This window comes from Sesamum indicum, linkage group LG3 (genome assembly GCF_026168435.1).
Source record: "Sesamum indicum cultivar Baizhima isolate 11 linkage group LG3, ASM2616843v1, whole genome shotgun sequence".
Taxonomy (NCBI): Eukaryota; Viridiplantae; Streptophyta; class Magnoliopsida; order Lamiales; family Pedaliaceae; genus Sesamum; species Sesamum indicum.
Genome location: NC_142659.1, coordinates 21,673,782 through 21,699,035, shown reverse-complemented (window position 1 = coordinate 21,699,035; position 25,254 = coordinate 21,673,782). Strand labels below are relative to the sequence as shown.

The window sequence follows — 25,254 nt, the reverse complement described above, 5'->3', positions numbered from 1 at the left end:
TTTATTATACTTTTAGGCAGAAAGTTTCTATGAAATTGCATTTTGACCCCTACTTGGAGGATGAAAATGAAATTGGGAACCTCCCTATGTGTATTTCACACTCCAATTTGAGGTTAAAATAAAATAGTGAATTCTAAAATGGAAATAAATTACATGTTACGTTCTGCAAGTTAATTTTTTTATGGTTTTGATTCCATTAATTTTAAACTTATTATATTGACTCAGATAATCTCCAAAAGCTTATAATTTTAATTTTAAATTTTCACTCCGTTAAATTTATAATAGAATTAACCTTAATTTTCCTCAAGATTTAACGGAGCTTGTGTCATACACGTGTTATTTTTATCAGAAATTTAACGAAATTAATATTTGGGATTGAACTTATATTTTTTGGAGTTATGAGGTATAATGCGGTGAGATTAAAAAAATGGGTCTAAAATTACAAAGGGAATAATTTGTAGGATGTAAAATGCAATTTTTCTACAAGAAAGGAAGGAAAATGAGGATGGTAGCACCAATCACAGGCTGCCACCTGTTACTCAAGCCCATAATATTACGCCTTCTCTCCTAACTTTTGTCATTTTTAATTAAAAATTGATCATATTACAGTCATTATGTCAAGATAACACCAATTCGTTCACTAAGATCAGTGACCTCAGATCAAGCATACAATATAGATATATATATATATATACACACACACACAGTACATTAAGTTCTATAAATATTTATATATATGGAGATACAACACTTTTTCACCTTATAATTTAAAATCTTTTTCCACTTTTAGTTTACATGAATTATGAGATTCTCATTTTCAATCTCATAACTTTTAAAAAATAGCACTTTTGATTTTATGATACCATTTGATATTTTAATATAAAATGCACATAGTTGTTAGGGTCTATATACTTTGGCACCATAACTTTTAAAAAGTAGTGCTTTTGATCTCATGCACTTAATGACTACGTGGCTTTTTTCGTTAACTATCTAATTGGAAAGATGTCGTAGGATAAAATGTACTACTTTCTTAAATTTCGAGATCAAAAGTGAGAATTTTGCAATTAATGGGACCAAAAGTAGAACCGCCTTAAGTTTTGGGATGAAAATGCTATTTTTTCTTTATATATGTACTAATCATTATAGCACGTCGTTCGCATGTGCATATAATAAATAATTTACACGCTTTAAAATATATTATAAATAAGAATAAAATATATAAATCAATACATATATTAATAAAAAGAAAGAACAAAAAATAATTTATCAATTAATATAAATTTTAAATAGTTGAATAAATTAGTTATTTTATTATGAATGACATTTTTTACTTCACAAAAAGATTAATGCGGCAGTGTTATTAACCGTCGTTTAGAAGTGTGGAATGATTTTCTTTTTATATTAATACAAATAATTAGAGATAAAATTATAATTTTAGAAATGCTTTACAGGTGCCATAATATAAATAGCTGATCAGTAGTCTTTTATCACTCGATACAATTGCAATAGAAACTAATCTTAAACAAGCGTAAAGATTTCTTGGAACCACATAATTCTTAAGTATTTTGTTTTCATATTTCCTGCACAAGTTCACACTCTAAAAACCAATTCCTAACATCAAGTTTCTTATCGTGTCCGGGTATTTTCAATCTAGCGCAGAGAGTCGAATCTTCAAATCTCCATATGAAAGAGTTGAATCACTACCACCATCAAATTTGAAATAATCAGAGCTGTTTGATCTTCAAATTTCAATATGGTAATGCTTCTTGAAGAACTCGCATGATGCACAAGTTGGGAGCACTCTTTGTTGATAAAAGAGTCATTATGTTAAAGAAGTTGGCTACACATGTTTTTTTTCAAGACTGTGAACTCTAACCAACGACTCTTCGAATGCTCGCAATGCAACCTTGTAATGGTCTAGAGAGATCACTCCCTCCTCCACAACTTGTAATGCACTTCGATACAATTGGTTGAACCATTGCACACGTTCTGTATCAGCGTTATCAGCCCCATGGTCCGGAAGGTACAAGCGTTTATAGTCCTTCTTCCACCGTGACAAAATGTATTTCGAGGGGATCTCTTCCACTCCATTGAAGTTCAGTACACACAATGCGTGCCGACATAGATAACCATAAAAGTTGAAGCAGCTGCAGATGCAACGAACTTCAGCTGCAGCTCGGTTATAGAGAACTTCAAAATCCCGGATCTCTCTCCTGTTACCGTCGTGTAAAACCCGTTCCTTGACTAAAAATATTGTGATCGGCCCATCAATGTGTATCTGCGTTGTGCTGAAACAGGAGTACATCTCCTCCACTTCCAACTGGAATCTTTTAAATATTGCTCTAGTGTATACCTTGGACAGTTGCAGCTCAAAGGAACATCTTGTTTTTAGTTCGGGACTAGAGTTTCTTGACTCCATGTCTGCAATCACTTCTTCCTTGTGCTTTTTCTGCAAGGCCAATTCGTACTTGTCGAGGAATTCCTTCAGTGGAGTTTGCTTGTGCAAGTACTTGTCAAAAAATGCATTCAGGGTCTCCCCAGGCTGTGCGGCAGCCATTCCCATGAAAAAGGTGTCCTTCAGGTAAACAGGAGCCCAAAGTGCTCGATCTTCATATAACAATCGAAGCCACTCGTTATCAGCTACTCCAAAACGCTGGATCATAAACCCCCATGCTGCTTCAAAATCAAATGGTTTTAAAGCCTCGTAAACCCCTTTCAGCAATGCTTTCCGTATAGCATCATAATTCCGCAATCCTCCTAATTTCTCTGGAACTTTTCTCATTATGTGTGACAAGCCAAATCGATGGTGAGACTTTGGAAAGACATCAGCCACTGCGCTCTGCAAAACCTTGCACCTGTCTGTGATAATGGTTTGTGGGGGATGTCCAGATGTACAAGTAACCCATGCCTTGAACAGCCAAATGTATGACTCCATTGTCTCACTTGCAAGGAGGCCACAACCAAGTAACACCGGTTGACCATGATGATTTACGCCAACAAATGCAACAAGGGGAATCTCATATCTGTTTGACAAACATGTATTGTCAAAGAAAATCACATCACCAAAGTAACTATTCGCAGCCCTAGCTCTGGCATCTACCCAGAACACGTTCCTCAAGCGCCCTTCATCATTTAGATCCATCAAGTAAAAGAAATTCGGGTTTGTCAACTGCATACGGCAGAGGTAATTGTACATTGCTTGTGCGTCACCTTTTCTTAAGTTCAATTGATTGGGCTGATCAGATGAACTTTTAGCCTGCCTTATATTGAAATTAGAGGTCCCATCACCGCCGGTGTCTATCACAAGAGCACGGTACAATTTGACAGGTTGTATTTCCAGTTCAGAGTTAGAAGACAGTTTCCTCTTGGTCCCACTACCCATACTCCGAATAGACTTGTAACCTTTCACCCCTAATAGATGGTTGTGCTCGAGAGTAACTTCAAGTATCCGCCATCTTTTGGAATCCACTAACCTCATCCTCATCATAGCAGGACAACCGGTTCTTGTTTCTTTCCGGAGACGGTTTACATCTTTAACTCTTTTGAATCCCTGGCTACTGCAACAAAGTACTGCACCATATTTCTCTCTGCTGTTTCTTTTGAACCAAGAGTTTTTCACTCTCACACTAAAGCCTGCCTCTCGGGCATAACAATTATAATAGTTGTAAGCATCATCATAGGTCTCAAATTCCATTCCCACAGCAGGAGCAACGAATTCTTTCCTTCCTTGAGAATTATTACCTTCAAGATTGCCATTTTGATCATCAAATGCTGCTTTCCCATCATTGGTTCCTGGTGGAGTCTCACAGGGTAGTGTATCTGTGGTTTGCTCAGTGTGAAGAGGGATCTCTTCCATATTAAGTAGAAAAACACACTCTCTCTCTCTGTGCAAACATAAGCCCAAAAAGCACAACAGAGTAAGAAAAAAAAAAACTACTGATGGAAATAATAATAGCAATGATAACTGAAAATTAAATGAAAAAGGTGCTAGCTGTTTCTTCTGTTCACAAGAGACTAATTTTTACAGTAGAACAAGCGATTGGCAAAGCAGATACTAGATACTTCTGCACAGAAATTAAAGCAGAGAAAATCACTCGACAATGTGATAGTTGTGCTGCAACTAATACACACTGCTGTGTGGGCCAAAGTTGCCTCTTCATTTCCAATTTTAGCAGATAGTATGTCTAAAATCCAAATAGAGAAGTGTTCTAAGGTGCCAGTTAAATTCTAGCCCATGAAGCATAGTGTCTTGTGATATCTTCTTTACTTCAGACAATCATCCCCCAGCGCAAAAACAGAACAAAAGTGGAGGCACAGGCAACCAAGACATGGAAATCAATATATTCATTACTCACTGAAGCATGGGAAATCAGGCATTCAATAGGCTAAAATATATGAATGGTCCAGAAGTGATCACAAAACATCTTGCCCTAATCTATACGCCATCAACATAGAAACTACCAGAATTTCCATATCATAACTCTCAGACAGTATGAACCCTAATTAACTGTTCTCTATTTCCATTAAATTTATCAACCTTTCTTAAAATACGAAGAGATCAGACAAGTATAATGCCACTTATCTTCAACACAATTCTTATCACAAATAACAAAAATCAAGAAAATTACTGATTCAAAGCAGCAAAATGCTACTGCCATTGCCATTCAACACAGGATTCAGTTGCTTCGCACCATTTAAAGGACACAGATATTCCAAGAAAAGAAGCACCTGAAAGCATTTCCAATCACTTCTTTAAGTAAAAAAGAGTCACTCCAAATTATCACCACCTTCCATTGAAAACCAAAAGAAAGAGACAGAAAACCAGAAACCACTGTAAAGATCAAAACTTCAAACTTCTTAAAAAATTGACCCTAATAAAAAACTGGAAAACTAGTCTAATTCTAAAAATTTCAAGATAATTCGCATTCAAGATCGAAACATTGCTCAAATCTTCAGCTGCTGAAACCTCAAACGTCAATAATTCACACCGATAATCAACTGAAATGAAAATTTCTAAACATGCATTTCACCCGCAACCTCTCCGTTGCATATATTGACTTGATTGCATGAGAAATGAGGGCATGCGGCTCACATGTGAGTATTAGGAACGAAGACGGCCGGGAGTCAGCGGCCGGAGAAAATTACGGTTAGTGCTCCGGCGAGTGAAATAACATGTAGCACTCCAGGGCCTAGAGAACCTTCTTGTAGATTTTGTTGTAATTACGATTTTGTCGCACCTATTGTTCTTATTTTATTATATTATTTATTAATAAAAAATAAAATAAATTACAGACCAAATTAATATTTTTTAAATAATATTTATTAATTTAGTATTTTTATGAATAAAATATCATTAATAAAAAATAATAAATTATAATGAACTCCTCTAAAGTTTTTTATAATTATAAATATTACTTCATTATTAGAAAATTACAAATAACTTCATGAAAATAACATCTATCTAACAAATGCCGCCACGAGAGGATATTTATTAGATAATTATCAATTCTATGAAAAATATTTATAATTCTGATTAATTTCAGGAGAACTCATTATAATTCTTCTTAGAAAAAAATAAACAGACGGTCAATTCGTATAAAAATAAATAAATTTGAGAATATTTCAAATAATATATATTTTGCAAATAAAAGATAATTATTCTAACACTTTGTTTATAAGAATAGTACATTCTAGCGGTAATTGCACACTCAATGAGTGTGTGTCATGTGCACGCATAAAATATAAATATAGTTATAATTGTAATTTTTTTAAAGAGATTTATGGTATAAATTTATTTAAAATAAAGTATAAAACACTTGATGTTTGTAAAGAAGAACCAAGGCAAAAATACTATTCTTAAAAATATAAAAAGGTCGAATAGTGTATACAATAGGGTGCTTCAAAGTATGGATTTAAATTTGAGGAAGCAAGTTTTTGAATTTTTATTATTTTTTTTTAAAAAAAAAAAAGGCATTTAAGTCAACATACAATTTGTCCGCCAAATTAATTATAAAGGGCATCTCCCAATTAATTAATAGTACTAATAGTCGTGCACACTCGATGCTCATATCTTCCCCACAAAAAAAAAAAAAAAAACAATAGCATTGATTATGTGTTTAATTGTGATAAATTGTTTATGAAAAGACAAAATATTAAGTAAAATATATATATATATATATATATATTTGGTAATAGCACCATGAAATAAAACTGTAACAATACATAATATTTAAAAATAAACATAGAAAATATAGAATTTACATGTTGGTAATTACTTTTTTTAGATTAAAGTAGACTTGTACACAAGTTCAGAAGAAAAAAGGCATTTTTATTTATTTATTTATTATTATTATTAATTTTTTTGTGTGTGTGTGGGGCAAAAAATCAAAAGAGTGATTGTAGTTATATCTTTCTCAAGGTATAATCAACAATTTGAAAGTCCACTTGAAGGAATTAGGTGGATTGAGGCTGTAATGTTATGTTTGGATCTTGAATTTTAGTGAGAAAATCATTATACAAAAATATTACCCTCACTTCAAATGATACTTCTTTTTGCTAATCTTTGTACTTTGCTCTCTTTTTTTTTTTTTTCATCATTGAATTCCTTGATCCAAACATAGTATATAGCTTCTTAGATTCAATTTCACCTGTATATTATTACTTCCTAAACACCAAATAATTAGATGATTGACACATACCCCGTCTTTTAAAAATCGGAAATATCTGACAATTATCTAATGCACAAAGTATCGAGTGTAGCATGAACTAGCCTACTTCATTGATCTTACAATCAATCTACAGTGAAAATCAGTCCTATAACAAAACCAAAAAACAGACCTCAAAAGTGAGCTACTCTCTGTATTCAACAAGAAGCGGGAGAATAACATGTATATACACTTAGCAAGATAACTGTACAGTAACATATCTGAATTCGTATAAGAAAGATTTAATACTTCTGTAGACGACGTTGCCCTTCATCTCTACTGACTATTTTATACAGGTTTCTCTGCAACAAGACGAACCTTATTGAGCGATTCCTTGAACGCTTGCCAAGCAACCATGTGATGATCTTGTGATGCCATCCCTTCTGCAACAACCTGCATGGCACGTCTGTACAGGTGATCGTACCATTGAACAGGGTTGCTGATGTCAATGTTGTTGGAACCAAGATCGGGAGTGTACAAGCGTTCCACATCCTTCCTCCACCGTGTTAAGATGTACTGGATTGGGATTTCCTCCACCCCGCTGTAGCTGAGGACGCTTAATGCATGTCGGCATAAGTATCCTCTGAAATTGAAGCAACTGCAGATACAGCGAACGTCTACCCCTACTTTATCGTACACGACTTCAAAGTTCTTTGCTTCCCTTGCATCTCCCTCAGCATCTCGTTCTTTGATCATATACGTGAAGATTGGTCCGTTGGCGTGAATTTGTGTTACACTGAAACAACCAGACATCAGCACCACCTCTTCTTGGAACTTCAAGAATATTTCTTTAGTATATAACTCGGAGAGCTGCAATTCATAATTGCACCTTGTTCTCAACACAGGTCTAAACTCTCTCGAATTGAGATCGTCAAGAGCTTCCTTCTGAATCTTCTTTTGTTGGAGTAATTCATACATACTGAAAAACTCATTCAAAGTCATTTGATCATGTATATACCCGTGGAAAAATGGAGCTACGTATTCGCCTGGCTCTGAAGAATATATTCCAGCAACAAAAGTGTCTTTCAAATAAACTGGGACCCATCTTTCTCGGTCCTCGTACAAGCTTTGAAGCCATTTGTGATCCCTGAAAGCAAAATGTTGAATCATCTCTTCCCAGGCCATTTCAAATTCTTCTACTTTCATTGAGTTGTACACGGTTCTGTTTAGTACTGTTTGAAATATTTCCGACTCCGCCACTTCTCCTAATTTTTCGTGAATGCTCTTCATAACAAGGGGTAGGCAAAGACAATGATGAGCCCTGGGGAAAACCTCAGAGATCGCATCCTGCAATGCCTTGCACTGGTCGGTAATTATAGTTTGTGGAGGACGTCCGATCATACATGTAAGCCATGCTCTCATCAACCAAAGATATGTCTCAAATGTTTCATCAACAAGCAAACTGCAACCAAGCAAAATAGGTTGACCATGGTGATTCAATCCACTGAACGACAAAAGTGGAATATCATGCTTATTTGACAGGCATGTTGAGTCTACAATTACCATATCACCAAAATAGCCGTAGGCAGCCCTTGACCTAGAATCAATCCAAAAGACATTCCTTGCATACCCCTCATCATTTAGATCCATAATATAAAAAAAATTTGGGTCAGCAAGCTGCGCTCGACGAAAATAATCATAAAGGGCCACTACATCACCATTTCTGAGTTTTAAGCGTTTCGCCATCTCAACATGGTTGCTGAGTTCTCTTTCACTCGAGCTTCCACAACTCACTGCATCAACAGCTGGAGTTCGATATAACTTGATTGTTCGTACTTCTACATCAACTGCTGATTCAAACTTCCTTTTGGCCCCTGCTTCCATCTTCTTATGCGACCTGGAGTTTTGAGCCCTCTGATGATCAAATAAATGGTTGTGTTCTAATTTAACTTCATCCAGCCTCCATCTATTAGTCTCCACTAACCTCAACCTTATCATTGCTAGACAGCCAGTTCTTGTTTCCTTTCTTCGAGTGCTTGCTTCTTTCATTGTTTTAAATCCCTCACAATTGCAACAGAGGACTGCCCCACGCTTCTCTTTGCTGTTACGCTTTGTCCAAGAAGATTTAACCCTAATACCAAATCCAAGCTCCTTGGCATAGCAGTTGTAATAGTTATAGGCATCATCGTATGATTCAAACTCCATTCCCTCAACAGGCGGGAGATAAGACTTCCCCCCGGTATCAGTTTGACCACCCATCACAGCCATATCAGCATCTGTTGCGTTCTCTTTATCACTGCCTGGAACCCCAAGCATTTGGTCACTGCAGCTATCCTTATCAGTGCTTGGGATCTCCAGCATACGCTCACTGTTCCCCTCATGCCCATTGCTCTCAAACTCGAGTACATGCTCATTGCCATTCTCAAGGTCCACACCATGAATACCGAGTACTGGCACGCCATCGTTCTCAAGGTCAACTCTTTGAATTCTTAGCACCTGCTGAATGGCATTCTCCAGATCATTGTTTTTTTCTTGAAGCAGTTGGCTGCCTTCATCCCCAAGATCATTGGTTCCTATCTCAAAATCTTCCTCCCCTTCATCATCTAGCAGTTCTTCACTGTTTTCAGAACCTTCTTCCATCTAGCTTGAAATACAAGGCAGCAGCACAAGAATGTAAACCAAGTACATAAAGTATACAAAGTGAACTACAACAACAAAAACCAAGAACCAAGAACAAGTAATCAGAAACTGCAAACTTCACCAACTATAAGTGCAGCCCACATTATGATGTCCATCCTATGCATTTTTTTCGATCAAGATTTCTTCAACAGACAACGGTACACACTAAGAAACATATCCGTGGAAACCAGAGCCAAAACTCGTCAACTCTACAGCATAAGAAATCACATACAGGAATATTAAAATTAAGCTAAATCTTCAGTTTTCGCTTCAAATTCAGCTTTTGGGCAAGACTTTTACGCTTTTTCTCAACGTACAACCCCATGAACAGACTCTCCTAACCATTTGTTCCGACTGAATATTCTTGGAATTTTGCGAAAACTTAATTTAAAAACATAAGCCCCTAAAATATGGATTGTGAGGGAGAGGTGATACAATCATCAAGTGGTGAACAAATCGCAGCTAACGGGCATCAAGAAAAAAAGTCGAAAACCACTTACGGTAATACCGATGCCGGAATTCGACGACAAGCCCTCGTCGGCGGGAGAGAAAACGGCATCGTCGGCCATATCTCGAGGAGAGGTTGACGTGGGGTTGCGTCAAAGTCTGAGAGGTTAGTTTTTCTTACCCTAGCTGATTCCTGCTTTTTTACTTATTGGTCCTTCTACTTTCCTGTATTTTCAGTCCTCCCCAACAAAATCATATATCTTTGTACAAGCAATTTATATTTCTTTCTTTCCAAAAACCCCCCTCAAAACTGATTTTTTTTTTTATTTTCACTAATTCCAATCTATTGTATTAGATAGAAATAAATAAATATTTTTAAAATTATTTATTCAAATAATTTATTTTTATTGTTTTCAACTATACTTTTTGACAAATTTTAAATCCGTACTCGAATTGTCTAATCTTCAAAAATAATAAAATGTAATTATCTGAAGTATTTTATATCACTTATTCACTTTATTCAAAAAAACAAGATTAAATTACAACTAACTCATCCCTCAAGTTTGGCATAATTGGGGTCGCGATTTTTCTTTGAGGACTATTCACGCACGCATAACAGCCTTACCTAAATATCTTCTCAGTGTTTAAAAAATTATAGATATTCTTATGATATTTGATAAAATTATGTAATTATTGGATGAAATTACGAATATTGTCCTGATTGTATTTTTTTAAAAAAAAATATACAAATTATAAAAAAATCAAATAAGGTGTACGAACAAATTTGAAAATTTGTAAAAAAATATATATACTTAGTGCACAAAAGAATTTTAAAAAAATTAAAAAATATATAAATAAAATTATAATTTATAGTTCACAAGAATATGTTGATCGATTCATTGTAAAAAAAATAAAAATCTAACAAAAATTAACAAATTAGGCTAATTATTTAATAACTATTAATATTAAAAAATATTAATAATTTTTCAAATAATAATAAGATATTTGTCAAACTTCTATAAAGGTGAACACACAAAAATAAGGTGCTTTTGTTTGACTTTTGTAAAGATGTAAGGGCATTATGGTAATTCTAAATTAATTTGGTTGATACAAAAAGAACTGAGGAAATGAAGGGTCCCACTCCTAGCGGGATATAAAGGCAGAGAGATTCAGAGTATCAGTAGTTAGTGGTGGTCGTTAAAATTCCAACTCCCTTCACTCGCTCCTACTTCCACCGCCACCACCAGTCCCCCCGCCGCTGCCATGCCTTTCTCTCTCCTTTCTCCTCCGCCGCCTCTCCTCTCCCCGATCAGTTCCTCTTCCTCCTCAAATAGATTTTTCGTACCGAAAAGGTTCATCCGTACAATTGCCAAGGCTTCTGAGGATGATGACGACAAACCAGCTTTCAATCCATTTGGTTTCGTCACTGACAATCCGTCAAGCCGCAGCGCCATTCAGCTCCCGGAATCCCCTGCCGAGGACGGGAATGTCGGACAAATGCTCTACGTAATCCTCCGAGCTCCCTGTAAAGTTTTATGTTTTATTTTCAGCCTCTTAACTAGATTAATTTTTGTGCCTAAAAATGTATTACAACTGTCTAATTCTCAGAGGAACATTGGGATTAATTCGGCAACTTTGATGATGATTCGGCGACTGTCTGAAATTCTTTTGTTAAAAATCAGTGATGAAGTTTTTGATTATTGTATAACTCTTTAACAAGAGGTTATGTCCGGAGAATGTTGGTCTGTCTGGATGAATCCTTTTATTGGTCATATTCTGGCTGTAGTATTTTTCTCTTTAGCTTCATGTCCTTGATATTTATCTTTGTTGTGGTTTTTATGCATTGCCCGGTGATTTCCAAGATGGAGACTAACTAATGTAGGTGTATTATGTCCCAATAATCTATTGAAGAGAATAGAAGACAAGGGGAAGGAATATGGTTCATACATTAAATCTGGAGGGTTTCGATGGTTTGTTAGAGAAACAGGTAAATCATTGTATTGATAAGTTTTTATACAAAAAGTTTCATAAACTTATAGTTTCTCCACTTTGCAGGATCACCTGAGAGCAGACGTGGAACTGTTGTGTTTCTCCATGGAGCTCCAACACAGTCCTACAGCTATCGAGTTGTCATGTCTCAGGTCTTGTTGTGCATTTTAGAATTTGATATCTTTGATTCCAGAGATAATTTTTTCAACTGATAGCAACATAGTGTCCAGTTCTTGGAAAATTTTATTTTTCATTTTCTACTTTCCTTTTCTTCAATCTTGGAAAGATCTTCTTTCATGTATGATCCGTCCCTTTTGACCGTGTTCATTCATTTACTTCTGCTACCAATGAATATACGGTCTTTTAGCTGTCTGGTCAAAGCATTGAATTTGAAGGTTAACATCGATTGCAGTTGTTCAACCAAATGAAATATTGGTTAAGGTGTTCTTGCTGTCTCTATTGATTTCTGAAGCTCTCTTTCTTTGGTAGATGGCAGATGCTGGGTTCCACTGCTTTGCACCTGACTGGATCGGATTTGGTTTCAGTGACAAGCCACAGGCTGGATATGGATTCGACTACACAGGTGTGAGACTTTTTGATCATTCATTTTGATCTGTTATGTGGTTTATCGATATTTTTCTGAATTTTCAAAAATTTCATCAACAGAGAAAGAATTCCATGAAGTATTTGACAAGTTACTGGACACACTCGGGGTTACTTCTCCTTTTCTCCTAGTAGTTCAGGTTTGAACTTCTCAGTTATCTATGATGAGTAAGCAGTCAATCAAAATATGTTTACTGCAATACACTTCTCTTGCTTTCTCGAAAATATTTTGGACTTTCTTAAAATCTACAGGTGGAAACCATAATATGTTTGCAAATTAAATTGTTTCTTTGCTTTGTACCAATCTTGCTTCTCAATTTCCTTTTGCAGGGATTTCTGGTGGGATCATATGGATTGACTTGGGCTTTGAAAAATCAAAGCAAAATATCAAAGCTTGCAATCCTGAACACCCCATTGACAATTTCATCTCCACTTCCTGGACTATTTCAACAACTAAGGTTTATTTTTACACCAATCAGTATTGCATCTAGTTCTATTAAAGAGACCACCTCGCTTCTCACACAATCATGTTTGTGTCAATGTATTTCTTTGCGATAATATATGTTTCTGCCATTGCTGATGACTAGGATTCCATTTTTTGGTGAATTTACTTGCCAGAATGCGGTTATGGCAGAGCGTTTTATTGAAGCAGGTAGCCCGTACGTATCAAGAAATTTTCCTTTCATTTTAGACCTGTTTGCTCTTGATTTGGGAATTTCCTTTCTAAGTTCTGCTCTTGGTGTGGTCAACATGCATCTTTTTTCGGAAATTTGGGTAATATTTGCTTAGACTGATAACGAAATAAATTGTTGCGTATTAGTCCTATTGGATAGACCCTTCAAGTTCAAATATTGCAAGCATCTGATCCTTATTTCTAGACCTTAAAGATTCTATCAGTCATGACGTGAGGAAACAAAGTACCGATTTCATTTTGATATGAGTAGAAATCACTGTTGAGTGGCATTATTCATTGTTTCTCATCTAGATTCTACGATCACTTACTTTGTGTTCTCTGATTCAAGAATACTTTTCATGGCAGCTACGTCTTGAAGCTGGAAAAGGCAGACGTGTATCGGTTACCATATTTGGCCAGCAGTGGACCTGGATTTGGTTTGTGATGCTGCCGAATCTTGGAATTTGGTGTTGATTTTTCCACTGAGAATAGTTATTATTGGATTTTTTTGGTGGTGTCAAGCTTCTAGTAATTTAGTAATTTGCAGTACTGTTATTCTAAAAAGATACGCTTTTACATGCAGCTCATAAGTTTTAGCTGGAAAATTAACTGAACATTTAGATGTATTTTTTTTTCTGTCAGAGGTTTTAGTATTTCACCAGAATAAGGTAGCTCCCCAAGCATAGTTAGCCGTTTGCGAATGTTAATCTGAACTATAAGCTGAAAATTTCCTGCAAGCAAGTTTGCTTGAGTTCTATCCTGTATTAAGTCATCCTACATGTATAGATCGAGTCAAATTGATGGGCTTGTGTCAAATACTTTGTATTTTTTAATTATAGGATAAAAGCATTTGATGTGCATGTATAATAGTTTTGAGCAATGCTATCTTGTTTTTGTGTTTCAGCACTGCTTGAGGCTGCAAAAAGAGCTAACTTCAAGGATATTACTAGCCAAATATCAGCTGGATTTGCATCTGGAAGGTATATTAGTATCAATAAATTTGCAATGATCATGAGATTTACTGCCATCATACATGTTTATGTTTGTTCTGGAGCATATATTCGTGTTCTGCAAAAATAGTTATGATATGAAATGGAGCTATGAATAACAATTTGCGCTTGATGATGTTAGTGATGAATCAGATGCTGGTGGACTCACAGGGGTGTATACGAAGTGCATATGCCTGTGACAAAAATTATTGCGTTTCACTATAGTTTAATTTGGATGAAACAAAAAATTTGTCTGAAAAAAATTCAAGTTGGGAACTTTGATTGGATGTATAGTGGAGAAGTTGTGGATTTTTTATTCTGCATCTGCTAAATGAACCTCAACACTTAAAAAGAATTAAAGGCTTCAAAGGATGCTCGTTTATAATGATGATGACAGTGCTTTTTCAACAGAAAGAGGGCATCAGACTCCTATTATAAAGCATGGTGCCTCATCTTTCATAGTTAACTATAGTGAATTTACAAATAAAGCTGTCCTTTGATGCTGCTGCTACTGTATCTTTTTGTTCCCGAATGATTGAAATTTTGTCCAATGTGGCTTCAGCTGGGACAAACCAATTTTAGTTGCCTGGGGAATATCAGACAAGTATCTCCCTCAGTCAATAGCGGAAGAATTTCAGAAAGGGAATCCTGATGTAATAAAGCTTAAGATGATTGAAGGTGCAGGCCACATGCCACAGGAGGACTGGTAAGAACTCCCAGAATTTCTTCAACCGTACCAATGTTCCCCATCTTAGTTCTTGTCTACATTTTATATCTGCAGGCCAGAGAAAGTTGTTGATGCCTTGAGAGTATTCTTTTGATCCACGAAAAGCCCGCTTAAGACACAATCTACTCAGCTACCATTGGATATTATGTTTAGAAGGTAGCTGATGTTTTCCGATACAAATGTATGTCTTAAATGGTCGCAAAGGCAGTTCTATAATTTGATTGGTAAATTGTTACCTAAATTGAAGATGCTACAACATCTGTACATCATTCTAACAGAAAAGGGAAGAAGGAAAATAAATGTGGATCTTCTTCCTCTGGACGAATACTATGGACTAATCATGCCAAAAAGGACCTTGCTCGGGAACTATTCAAAGCTAGGAAAGCTCAATCTGGTCCATCTTATGCCTGTTCTGACTGAATGGAATTTGGGTTAAGGCTTTAAATCCATAAATACCTCGTCGATGTTCTTATTTTACAATACAAATCAAGCACATAATATGTGTGAATCTATGGAATTTGTAAGAAAATTAGCATTTCCGACAGTTTTTGTCTCTCTGCTAGGAAAACAAGTAGCAATAGAAAAAGGTACACAGAACGTCACAGGTATGTCTGCTCATGCAGATAAACCCGGAACTGGAAATCAACAGAATGACTCTAAATCAGCAAGTACGCGCACTAAGTGCATTTGCCGCCTCAAGAGGATGACTATTAAATCCGAGATAAGCATGCCCACTAAACGGCAATAGATGTTTAAATTGTCAGGAACTAAATGTACAAAACTGGCGCTGTACGACTGAAATCATATGACAAATCTAATTTTTGGACCCAAAATATAATTACAAGGCATTCAGAGTCTATTTAAGAAGCTTGTTAAGTTAAGGACTAAGATCAATCGACTTCAGTTACAATTAAGTTACACAAAAAGCAACACCTTTGCTGTATTAACCAACATCTTCTCCTTCCCGTTCTTCCAGTACATGTAAGAGCAGCAGCTCCCATTACTTAGCATTTTGCTTCTGCTTCCTATTTTGACTGATTGCAACCCTCTTCTTAGATGATGCCCCAGCTCCCCTCCGTTTTCCATTCATCACCTCCTCAGCCTCTTCATGTTGATCCTCATTATCACCCCCGCTTGAACTAATGGTGTCATGGTCACTTTCTTCATGCTTTCTCTTTGCAGGTGCAGTTCTTCCTTTAGTTTGTCTCCTTTGTCCTTTGTTTTCATTGAGTCCCTTCGCTTTGCTTCTTGCAGGAGGGTTCTTAGCCCCTTGCTTTCTCTTAGAAGTCACATCATCAGCACTATTTTCCTCATCATCGTCAGAATCTGAAACACTTGTGCTCGGCTTTTTCATTGCAGATGGCTTCCTAGTTCTACCAGTTTTCCTCCCTCCCACAGCTTTTGGTTCAATCGGCTTGTCCTCATCTCCCGATTCATCATCAGCATTGCTATTACCAGCAGCAGTTCTTTTAGAAGGCTTACCTGCTTCTTTCACAGCTTGATTGCCAGTCAACTTTTGCAACTCTGGGACATAGGCTGTTGTCTGCAATAGATACAAACTGAATCTTCAGGAAAGAACACCAGAATCATATGCAAATCCTTGAAGACAGACATACCCTGCTACCAGCAGTGATGAATTCAATTTTCTTCCCTGAAACAGAAAAAGATTGTTAGTTTTTCACATAGAACAATTGAAACTCTAACGCAGAACCAGTAAATACAAATACAACTAAGATGCCAGAACCAGTAAATACAAATACAACTAAGATGCTAGGACTTCAATTTCTGTTTCCTTCTCAAAACTAAAAGACTTGCATCAGATGATCCAACTTCAGCTGCAAAATCTCATTGACATCACAGAGGAATTAATACTTCAAATGTCATTTTTTGACAAACTTGACTTGGAACCACAAAATTAAGCCCGACCATGAACATTGCAGTGGACAAAGCTCAACAAATGGAAACAACCACACAAACAGAATAAAGAAAATGACTTAGCCCAGGATGCAGCAAGAGAATGAGTAGATCCTCAACTAATTAATATCAAGACAGAAATCCTTCTGTGCTGGATGGTATCCAGCATGCACTCAATTCAATCAATCACAGTACATCAGCCAAGATACTTAAACTGCAACACATTAAAGAGTATTACACAGGTCAAGAGCCAAACCATCAACAAAAGCCTTGCCAGGCTTCTTTTCCCTGGAATGGAATATCCAATTACTAGGGAACTGACTACTATCGGCCCCAACTTCAATAGCCTTTTCAGTTACCTGTAAAATAAACCATTTATGTCAAATTAATCACATATGCTTAAAACATCTTACCATTAACTTTTCCTGGCTTTTTGCCCCATCGAAAATGAAATAACCATTCATCAGGGAAGCGGAGGCTGTCAGCATCAACTTGAACAGCAAAGTTTGTGACCTAAAGGTACCGTCTCCAGTAACAGCCATATTGAATGCATACTCATTCAAAATAAAGATGAACTACTAAACAATATCAAAACATAATTTGGCACCTCATTAATGCATTTGAGCAAAGCTGCACAGGCTTCTTTGGACATGCTGGAGGCAGTCTGAAGTGGATGGGTTCGAGACTGTTAAATCATAAAATATCTATCAAATTGAATTCAATAATCTTGTTTGATCTTTATCAGACAAACAAAGGAAATATTCTAGTGGTGGTGGGTGATTTGTAGGTCTAAACCATAAAAGAGGAATTCGGTTACTGAATTGGATAAAACCTTTGCCAATTTAAATTTTTTTCACGCAAAGGAAATAGATTGATGGAGAACAAAGCTTACTAACTTGATATAACACTTCATCAGCCATCCAATTACCAATGCCCGAAATAAAGCTCTGCAGAGAATAACAGATGTCAAATGTCTCAAGGAACACCTTCAAAGTCAACACATAAGGCAATCCAAAACAAATATTATGGAATTGAATATGCTAGAACATTTAGAATCAGGACACATATACATAGTGTTGAGATGGAAAACAATCAAAACCTGGTCAAGCAAAAGAGCTTTGATTCCAATTTTCTTCTTTGTTAAGGAATTGTAAAACCGATCTACTGTCATGGGCTCCAGTAATGCATCAGGACCAAGCTCAGAGATTGGGGGCACAGAAGCAGGCTGCGACAATTTTCATTGTAAGAGGGTCTTGAAATCTCATTTTGATCAAGTAAAACAACAGATATGCTGGTGAATTGAATAATTTTACATTACATTGTCGAGCAAACGAACTTTAGCAAACCGCCTCTTGTCAGTGAAAGAGAATTCCAACCCACCATCTAGCTGAACCAAAAACGAAGTAAGTCACATTAAATATACGCCCCGTTATGTTTCTCCTATGTAGTACAAGATGCATACATTAGAAGGTGGACATCGGTATAAGTTTCTGAAATACAATAGTGAGGTAAGGTATGTAATCTGCTTAATTAAAGGACAAGAAGTTCCAACTCCATTAAGTCAAGGAATGGGAACCTCACTTCGACAAATACTTTAGAATACTTGGAAGGCCACTCATCTGTATCCTTCACGGCAGACCTGTCAATAACCACATACATTGATCATTACTGATAAAGAATTTAAGAAAACATAGAAGCTACTACAAGATGTTGATATGTCCTTCGACCCAGGTCTTCTGTACTTAACAACAGATACTCACAGTGCAGTGCCACACAACTTTTCAGTCAATTTTGTTTTCACTTTAACCAATGCTCTGATCCCCTCGGTTCTTGCATGACACTTGAAAGTTAGGTGATATATTACATGTTAATCTTCAATTGTTAAATGTGGGTATTACATAGGCCAGACTAACTACACTTCCTAGGTGATTTTGAGTAAAAACTCAAACCCCACCGTGATATCTGATTAGCAGCCACAGCCACTTACCGCTTATATTTAGTGACAGCAACTCCCTTTATATACAGAGCTCCAGCCATTCCTGTAGCAAACAAATGCAGAGCAATTCCAAGAGAAAGCCAAGTAAAACGCCCATGTCTTGCAAAAAATAATAAACGCGTCTTAGGGTTTTGTAAAAAGTCACAAATTCAACATTACCGAATTGAAAAGAGGGGAAAGGAGGGGAATCGAGCTGAAGCCACATGTTCTTTCCCTTACGGTGGGCGGCGACTATAGTTTTCCCGACGAGCGCGGCCTCGAAGTCCTTCGGAGAGACACCGTCTATGACTTTAGAGTCGTCGGCGACCGTCGACTTCTTGATCCTCTTCCCAACGCAGTGCTCCTCTAGCGCCCGACGCGCCGCCTCCACCTCCGGAAGCTCCGGCATTGTACAACTGTAGTGTACTCTACCGTGACCGTGAATGCGTAGTGTTGGAGGAGAGCGTATAGTGTTGGGGTTTTATTCAGGTTTCGCGCGCTCTTCTGCTTCTGTTTCTGTCACGAGGGGCAGTGGTGTAAAAAACAATCCTCAAAAAAGTTATTTTCTTTTTAAAAATTCCACCTCGAATTAAGTTTAATAGATTTAAATTAATTATAACGTCTGTGTGATATATTTACTATATAATTAATTATTTTTTATATATATTAATCACACAATAAATATATTATACTTACCATATTCAAATTTAGCTAAACTAAATACAAGCTACACTTTTCATTATTTTAGCTCTAACTTTATTTTATATGCTAGTAGCCGTAAGCTTGGAGTTATTGTGCATTTATAGTAAATATTTTTATATTTTAAAATATATTATAAATAAATTTAAAATATATTAATTGAATAATTAAATTAATATAAAATTAAAAATAAATTAATTATCTTATCAATTGAATGTTATTTTTAAATAAAAATAATTGATATAATAGCATCAAAACCGTCACTTTGTATTTATAACACATCTTTTTTCTTTACAATAATATACATAGATGATTTGAATTTGATAAATATAATTTTAAATAATATTTGAAATTTTAAAACACATGACTGGTATTAATTTAGGGATAACAGTACCAATTTCATTTCTACATATCAATCCCCCGGCCCAAGTTATACCAGTCATGTGTTTGAAACGAGTTTAGAAATATTAAATTCAATTCCTGACATATTCCCTCGTACCAATCATATTATGGGTACTAGGATATCATAATCGAGATGAAGTCAATATAAGCACCAATGTTGAACAATTTTAAAGATCTTACAAAAATAAAATCTCAAAATAAGAAATTTTAAAAATATATGAAACAAGATCCAAGATTAAGAATGATGAAGAGAAAACTTACTCAATGTATATTTTTTATCCAATTCAGTAATCATACCAATGGAGTGATGCAACTGATGGTGGCTATTATTCCTTGATGGGCGTCGGGTATGAAATGGTGAAACCGATAATGACTGTCATTTTTTCGTAGAGTGTCAAATAAATTTTAAATTTTCTTTTAACGTCTGAAACTACTATTTATATAAAATTTGAGAGTACAGTACCACAATCGTTTTATTGGATGAAATGTACAACATTAAAAAATTATTGGATAAAAAACTCAAATTTTCTCCCTCGAAAAAAAAATATAATGTCAGGTAAAATAAGATGGATATTGTCAATTTTGAAGAAGCAACAATTGTTGAATGTTTCCAACAAAATCTCACATATTGCACGACTTTCACAATTTTTGGATAAGAAATCAATTATCAACAAAAACGGATTCTACTTAAAAAATAAATTTTAGCCACAAAATTGATCAAAACTACTATCAAAGAAGAAATGAAAAAAAATTCTTCAAGAACTTCAAAAATTCTTAAAGATGACTCTTTGGAATCTTAGCCCAATTTCATAAATTTTTTACTATTGAATATTAATTCAATAAAAAGGTTTAGTAACAGTTACTATTGTATCTTTAATTTTTATGTAAATAGTAGTCCAGGCATTAAAAAAATAAAAAAGAAAAAGTCTGACACATACTATAAAAAAATAACACCCATTATCGGCTTCATTATTTCATTCCTGACACCCACTGTGAAGGAATGAATAGGCACCAATAGCTGCATCACTCAACTAATGTGAATTATTGCCAACAACATTTAACAGCCACCAACAAATTTCAGTAAAGATAATAATGATAAATTTAAATAATTTTTTATTAGAAAAAATGATATATCTAATTTCATATCCATCAATTAAAATGCAGCCTTAGTATATTTCAAAACATATTAGTGTTAGAGATATTAAAGAGCATTTTGAAGAAAAAAAAAAAAAGAAAATATGTTGTTAATATTGTTTTATATTCTGTTTAATTATCATAAATATCAAAATTCTTTGACAATGTTTGAATTTTATCTATTATTTTTAGCTTGAAAATAAAAAATATTGTAGATGTTAAATCATATAATTTTTTTTCTTTTTTTCCTATATGTAAAAAAAAAAAAAATGTGGTGCTCGAAGCAAGCCCATGTTAAATTGGGCTAGGCCTTCGACAAATGGAGTTCGTGGTGCTAAGACCCATGTCAAAATTTACCCAATTGTTAATTTTAGATGTTTGAAAATTTATAAAATATTAAAAAATATGTTGCAAATATTTTAAAAAATCAATTTATAATATAATAAAGTATTTTGCATAAATTTAGAAAACGAGCTTAAAGATCCAAAAAAGAGGAAACAAAAAAAAAGGAGGGATAATTATGTATTTTTAAAATTTTAAAAAAATTAACAAATCTTTTAATTTTGATCTTATTAATTACAAATTTTTTATTAGTAAAGCTCTATAATACTGTTTTACCTAAATATTTTAAGAATTTATTTAAAAAAGAAAAGATTTACCATCTGATAAGCTCTAATTCATAATTTTATTTTATTCAAATATTTTAAAATTTTATTTTTAAAATGAGATCTAATATTTTATAAATTTTAAAGATATTCCAGGGGTGGCAAATGGGCTGTTTGAGTCGGGTTCAAATGGACCGGGTCCAAAATGAGTTTAAAAGAGCGGGTCCAAAATGGTTGGGTTGCAAATGCGACGGGTTAGTATAAACCATTTTACTAATTTAAGAGGGAATGTGTGTGGGAGAGAGATGTGAGAGTATGTGTGTAAGAAAAAATGAAGAGTTTGTGTGTGTGAGAGTGTGTGTACATGAGATAAGAGAAATAGTGGGTTCTTATGGATTTTTTTTTTTTTGGGTCGAACCCATTTAAATTCATATTAAATCTATATCAAATTCATACAAAATATAATTTTATTTAATTTCAACATATATTAACTCATTTTAAAATATAACCAATCTAACTCAACCCAAAAATGATTGGGTGGGTCTCAACCCATCTCGACACCCCAAAGATATTCTATAATAGAGACAATTACATCTACACCTCTTGGTCTATTATCTATTTATACAAATGACCCTTGCTTTTAAAAACTTACAAATACACTCATCAAAACATCAGTATCATTCATACAAGCTACTCATATTTTTTGAAAAATTACACACATATATTAAAAAACGTTAATATCATTACACAAATTACTACTGCTTTTTAACTGTTATGCGTGGTTAATATATTATGTCAAAAACAAAAATAATTTGTATAAATAAATTATAAATTAAGAAGTGCAAATATAATTATCCCTTTATAAATATTTCAAATAAATTTAGAGTAACACCATCTTAAACAAAATTGAGTCCGAAGTAGCTTTTCATTAATAATAATAGTAATAATATTTATTTTTCTAGTAATCACTATGGTGAAGTGATATGTTGACTAGATTTGAATAAATCGCATTTCCTTAGGCACGCTATGTTAAAGTATTTCCTTTTGTCAAAGAATAATGGCGGTACATTGAGTTTTCAAGTTTGACTCATTAGATTTTATTGTTTACTTCTAAAGCGCTAATCAGTCACTAATACTTTTTTTTTTTTCTTCTCCTTTATAATTTTATAATTCTTTAGTCAAACCATTAAAATTCACACAGTCAACATTCAAATTTGTAAAAGTGACATCATTTTTTTAAAAAATAAATAAATATTGGGCTATGAGGTCATAAAACCTCGTCTCGAAAAAAATGCAATTTTAGTTCTATAAATGAGATGATGATATTTAATTTTGTTCAAATTAAAATTTGTAATTTGGTCCTATAATTTTAAAAATTGTAATAATTTTAATCTTTTTGGATCATTTTTTTAAAAAAAAGGGAAAAAGCATGTGCTTTTTTCCAATAAAATTGGTTTTTTTTATATATATAGAAATTGGATTAAATATGTATTTTTTACATTATTATCCTCAATTATAAAATAAAAATAAAAATAAATCAAAATAGACAATGTTTTTGTGAGTTGAATAAAATATCAGCCAAATATGCCCTTATATAAACGAGCTCTCATCTAATTTTTCCTCCAAAGTTGGGTTGACTTTAACAGTCAATTTAACTGAGGGTACTCAAACGAATAAAAATTAAAAACTTTGAGTGCTAAGTTTGATGACTTGAAAACTTGGGGTACTAAAACTGAAAAAGAGGTATCATTTGAATATGATAAGTGAAATTAACCCAAAAAGTATACATACATCATTTGAAAATATCAACATCATTACATGAATTATTCATATTTTTTTTATTGTCAGGTGTGTTTTTTGTGATTAATAAAAAAAATAGAGATAATTTGTGTAAACAAACCATGAATCGGAGGGCAAAAGTAATTATCCCAAATAAATAAAAGGAATAATTACACTCCCCTTCCTTGAAATTACATCTAGTACTCTTGAGATTTGCTTCCATCTAACAAATAAGTCCTCATATTAATTAAAATTCACCGAATTTATTGATATTAACAAAAAAAATTTAAAAAAAATTGATATTTATCCTTAATTGACTTAAAACTGACTTATTGTAGGTCAAATTTTTTTTTTTGAACTAAACTATCCTTATTACAGGAAAAATATACCTACTCACATGTTGAACGTTTTCCTTTCTTGAAACCAATGTTTTGAAATTCATGTAAAGTTTGTTACGTGTGGAATTTTTCATTTTTAGTGTGATTGTGTATGTAAACGGCAGTGCCGTGGAAGTTGGTGGATTCAACTTTTTATTTCAAATTATATTGGATCATTTTTTTTTTATTTGATATAAACATATCATATTTATAAGGATAAATTGTAGTGGATTTTATTGTATGTTATAATTATAAATATATCTTTTTATCTTTTGAAAAATTACAAATATCCTTTAGAATTAACGATCGTATAACAAATACCCCCTCATGACAAGTGACAACCCATTGGAGGAGGTATTTTGTAAGACGATTGTTGATTTTTGGAGGTATTTGTAATTTTTAAAATAATAAGAGGGTATTTATAATTATGATAAATTTCAAAAGAATCTATTATAATTATCCTATTTATATAATACTTTTTTAAATAAAATAGATTGAAATATTTTTATATATGTGGCGTGTGTATGTATAATGAATGTGATAGAAGATACAATATACTTAGTAACAGGCATGACCTAAACCGGGCTTGCCCCATTTGGGATGAGTCGAATTTCATCTTTTTAGGGTTTATATATATATATATATATATTATATGTTTGTATAAAGTATATTTATACATGTATTAAAAGATGTGTACAGTTTGTTTATATTTATATATACTAAAAAAAAATATTTGTTATAAATTAAACTAATGATATAAAATATTTTGTAGATGTTTAAATGTAAATAAGTAATACATATATTTTTAACCTTTTAATATTTTAAAGTCTAAAATGTGCACATATAAATTTATAAAAAAAATAATATTTTTCAGTAATATTTTTTTAATATTAATGAAGTTATGACAATATAATTTTTTTAAAAAAATATATTTTTAATATTTTAAAAATTTTAAACTGAGTGTATCAGGTACACTGGGTTCGAGGTAGGTAAGATCTCAAATCCAAGAATTTCTTGACAGGTTTGATCACAATTTTTGATACAGTGCCCGTTATAGACCCAGTTCGTTACCATCGATAATTAATAGTAATAGGAAATAACTCGCACAAATCAATGATGATTTTGATATTTTAATTATATATCTAGTCAATAATTAGCGTAAACTCATTATTTTGCAGGAGATACATGCTAACTAATAATCTTATTAAATAATTTTATTCAATTCAATATTAATAAATAAAGTGTTGTCTTCAATTTATATATAATAATATAAAAAACAGTACACACGCATATAAATTAATAATTATTATTAAAATAGACAGATATTTAGATATTTATTCATAAGTAGAATTCAAAACATCATATGTTTTATCAAATAATTATGTCTATTGATTAGTCTTACAAATCAATGACTTGTGTGGGAGTTAATTAGAATACTAATTAGTAGTTCATAGATTGATTTGACTTAATTTTGTTGAATTAAAACAAAGGCGAGCCAAAAAGTCCAATTGGGCCAAAATGTGTACGTGCCTAAATTATGTGACAAAAATAAGGTTGCACCCCTAAGATTAGGCAGTTGAAAATTGAAACACTTGAGACCTAAATCAAGAAATTAATA

At 33.6% G+C, this 25,254-nt stretch overlaps 4 protein-coding genes across 13 annotated transcripts; 1 reads left to right on the top strand and 3 right to left on the bottom strand.

The window, feature by feature from the left end:
- Positions 1–1,682: 1,682 nt before the first annotated feature.
- On the bottom strand, positions 1,683–5,225 carry LOC105158362 (protein FAR1-RELATED SEQUENCE 6). 5 transcript variants are annotated; one of them, XM_088878043.1, is made up of 3 exons: positions 5,038–5,225; positions 4,629–4,728; positions 1,683–3,884 (listed from the first exon to the last, which is right to left on the bottom strand). In XM_088878043.1, exon 3 carries the CDS (start codon positions 3,854–3,856, stop codon positions 1,841–1,843), a length of 2,016 nt encoding a protein of 671 aa, XP_088734169.1. In that variant the 5' UTR covers positions 3,857–3,884; positions 4,629–4,728; positions 5,038–5,225; the 3' UTR covers positions 1,683–1,840. The 5 variants fall into 5 exon arrangements, with proteins under 5 accessions (XP_088734169.1, XP_011073401.1, XP_011073399.1 ...); XM_011075099.3 differs by having other exon boundaries at positions 5,093–5,225; XM_011075097.3 differs by lacking the exon at positions 4,629–4,728 and having other exon boundaries at positions 5,031–5,225.
- A 1,531-nt stretch (positions 5,226–6,756) lies between these two features.
- On the bottom strand, positions 6,757–9,982 carry LOC105158361 (protein FAR1-RELATED SEQUENCE 8). Of its 3 annotated transcripts, none has more exons than XM_011075094.3 (2): positions 9,824–9,982; positions 6,757–9,284 (listed from the first exon to the last, which is right to left on the bottom strand). In XM_011075094.3, exons 1-2 carry the CDS (start codon positions 9,890–9,892, stop codon positions 6,993–6,995), a joined length of 2,361 nt encoding a protein of 786 aa, XP_011073396.1. In that variant the 5' UTR covers positions 9,893–9,982; the 3' UTR covers positions 6,757–6,992. The 3 variants fall into 3 exon arrangements, with proteins under 3 accessions (XP_011073396.1, XP_020548550.1, XP_088734321.1); XM_020692891.2 differs by having other exon boundaries at positions 6,757–9,288; positions 9,824–9,928; XM_088878195.1 differs by lacking the exon at positions 9,824–9,982 and adding an exon at positions 9,406–9,808.
- A 961-nt stretch (positions 9,983–10,943) lies between these two features.
- LOC105158360 (alpha/beta-Hydrolases superfamily protein) lies at positions 10,944–15,076 on the top strand. The gene is made up of 11 exons (XM_011075093.3): positions 10,944–11,276; positions 11,682–11,757; positions 11,826–11,911; positions 12,249–12,342; positions 12,426–12,502; positions 12,693–12,820; positions 12,950–13,021; positions 13,402–13,472; positions 13,940–14,015; positions 14,587–14,730; positions 14,806–15,076. The coding sequence occupies exons 1-11, from the start codon at positions 11,034–11,036 to the stop codon at positions 14,843–14,845; spliced, it is 1,107 nt and encodes a 368-aa protein (XP_011073395.1). The 5' UTR covers positions 10,944–11,033; the 3' UTR covers positions 14,846–15,076.
- Positions 15,077–15,473: 397 nt separating this feature from the next.
- Positions 15,474–19,161, bottom strand: MMH-1 (MUTM homolog-1). Of its 4 annotated transcripts, XM_020692930.2 has the most exons (11): positions 18,821–19,161; positions 18,653–18,704; positions 18,247–18,304; positions 17,984–18,052; positions 17,765–17,890; positions 17,562–17,612; positions 17,273–17,350; positions 17,086–17,178; positions 16,922–17,024; positions 16,368–16,402; positions 15,474–16,294 (listed from the first exon to the last, which is right to left on the bottom strand). In XM_020692930.2, exons 1-11 carry the CDS (start codon positions 19,047–19,049, stop codon positions 15,752–15,754), a joined length of 1,437 nt encoding a protein of 478 aa, XP_020548589.2. In that variant the 5' UTR covers positions 19,050–19,161; the 3' UTR covers positions 15,474–15,751. The 4 variants fall into 4 exon arrangements, with proteins under 4 accessions (XP_020548589.2, XP_011073394.2, XP_011073391.2 ...); XM_011075092.3 differs by lacking the exon at positions 16,922–17,024 and having other exon boundaries at positions 17,079–17,178; XM_011075089.3 differs by lacking the exon at positions 17,086–17,178 and having other exon boundaries at positions 16,904–17,024.
- Between the last annotated feature and the right edge of the window lie 6,093 nt (positions 19,162–25,254).

Bases quoted from the DNA above. Each gene is read 5' to 3' on its own strand.
- LOC105158362 (XM_011075097.3), bottom strand. From the start codon at position 5,083: ATGCCCTCATTTCTCATGCAATCAAGTCAATATATGCAACGGAGAGGT. The intron at 3,885-5,030 runs GTGAAATGCATG...ATGTTTGCACAG, and splicing joins ATGCAACGGAGAGGTTGCGG to AGAGAGAGAGTGTGTTTTTC.
- LOC105158361 (XM_011075094.3), bottom strand. From the start codon at position 9,892: ATGGCCGACGATGCCGTTTTCTCTCCCGCCGACGAGGGCTTGTCGTCG. The intron at 9,285-9,823 runs GTAAGTGGTTTT...ATTTCAAGCTAG, and splicing joins ATTCCGGCATCGGTATTACC to ATGGAAGAAGGTTCTGAAAA.
- MMH-1 (XM_020692930.2), bottom strand. From the start codon at position 19,049: ATGCCGGAGCTTCCGGAGGTGGAGGCGGCGCGTCGGGCGCTAGAGGAG. The intron at 17,025-17,085 runs GTTAATGGTAAG...TTTATTTTACAG, and splicing joins GGGGCAAAAAGCCAGGAAAA to GTAACTGAAAAGGCTATTGA. The intron at 16,403-16,921 runs GTTTGGCTCTTG...TTTCTGTTTCAG, and splicing joins TGGCAAGGCTTTTGTTGATG to GGAAGAAAATTGAATTCATC.
- LOC105158360 (XM_011075093.3), top strand. From the start codon at position 11,034: ATGCCTTTCTCTCTCCTTTCTCCTCCGCCGCCTCTCCTCTCCCCGATC. The intron at 12,503-12,692 runs GTTTGAACTTCT...TTCCTTTTGCAG, and splicing joins CTTTTCTCCTAGTAGTTCAG to GGATTTCTGGTGGGATCATA. The intron at 14,731-14,805 runs GTAAGAACTCCC...TTATATCTGCAG, and splicing joins CACATGCCACAGGAGGACTG to GCCAGAGAAAGTTGTTGATG.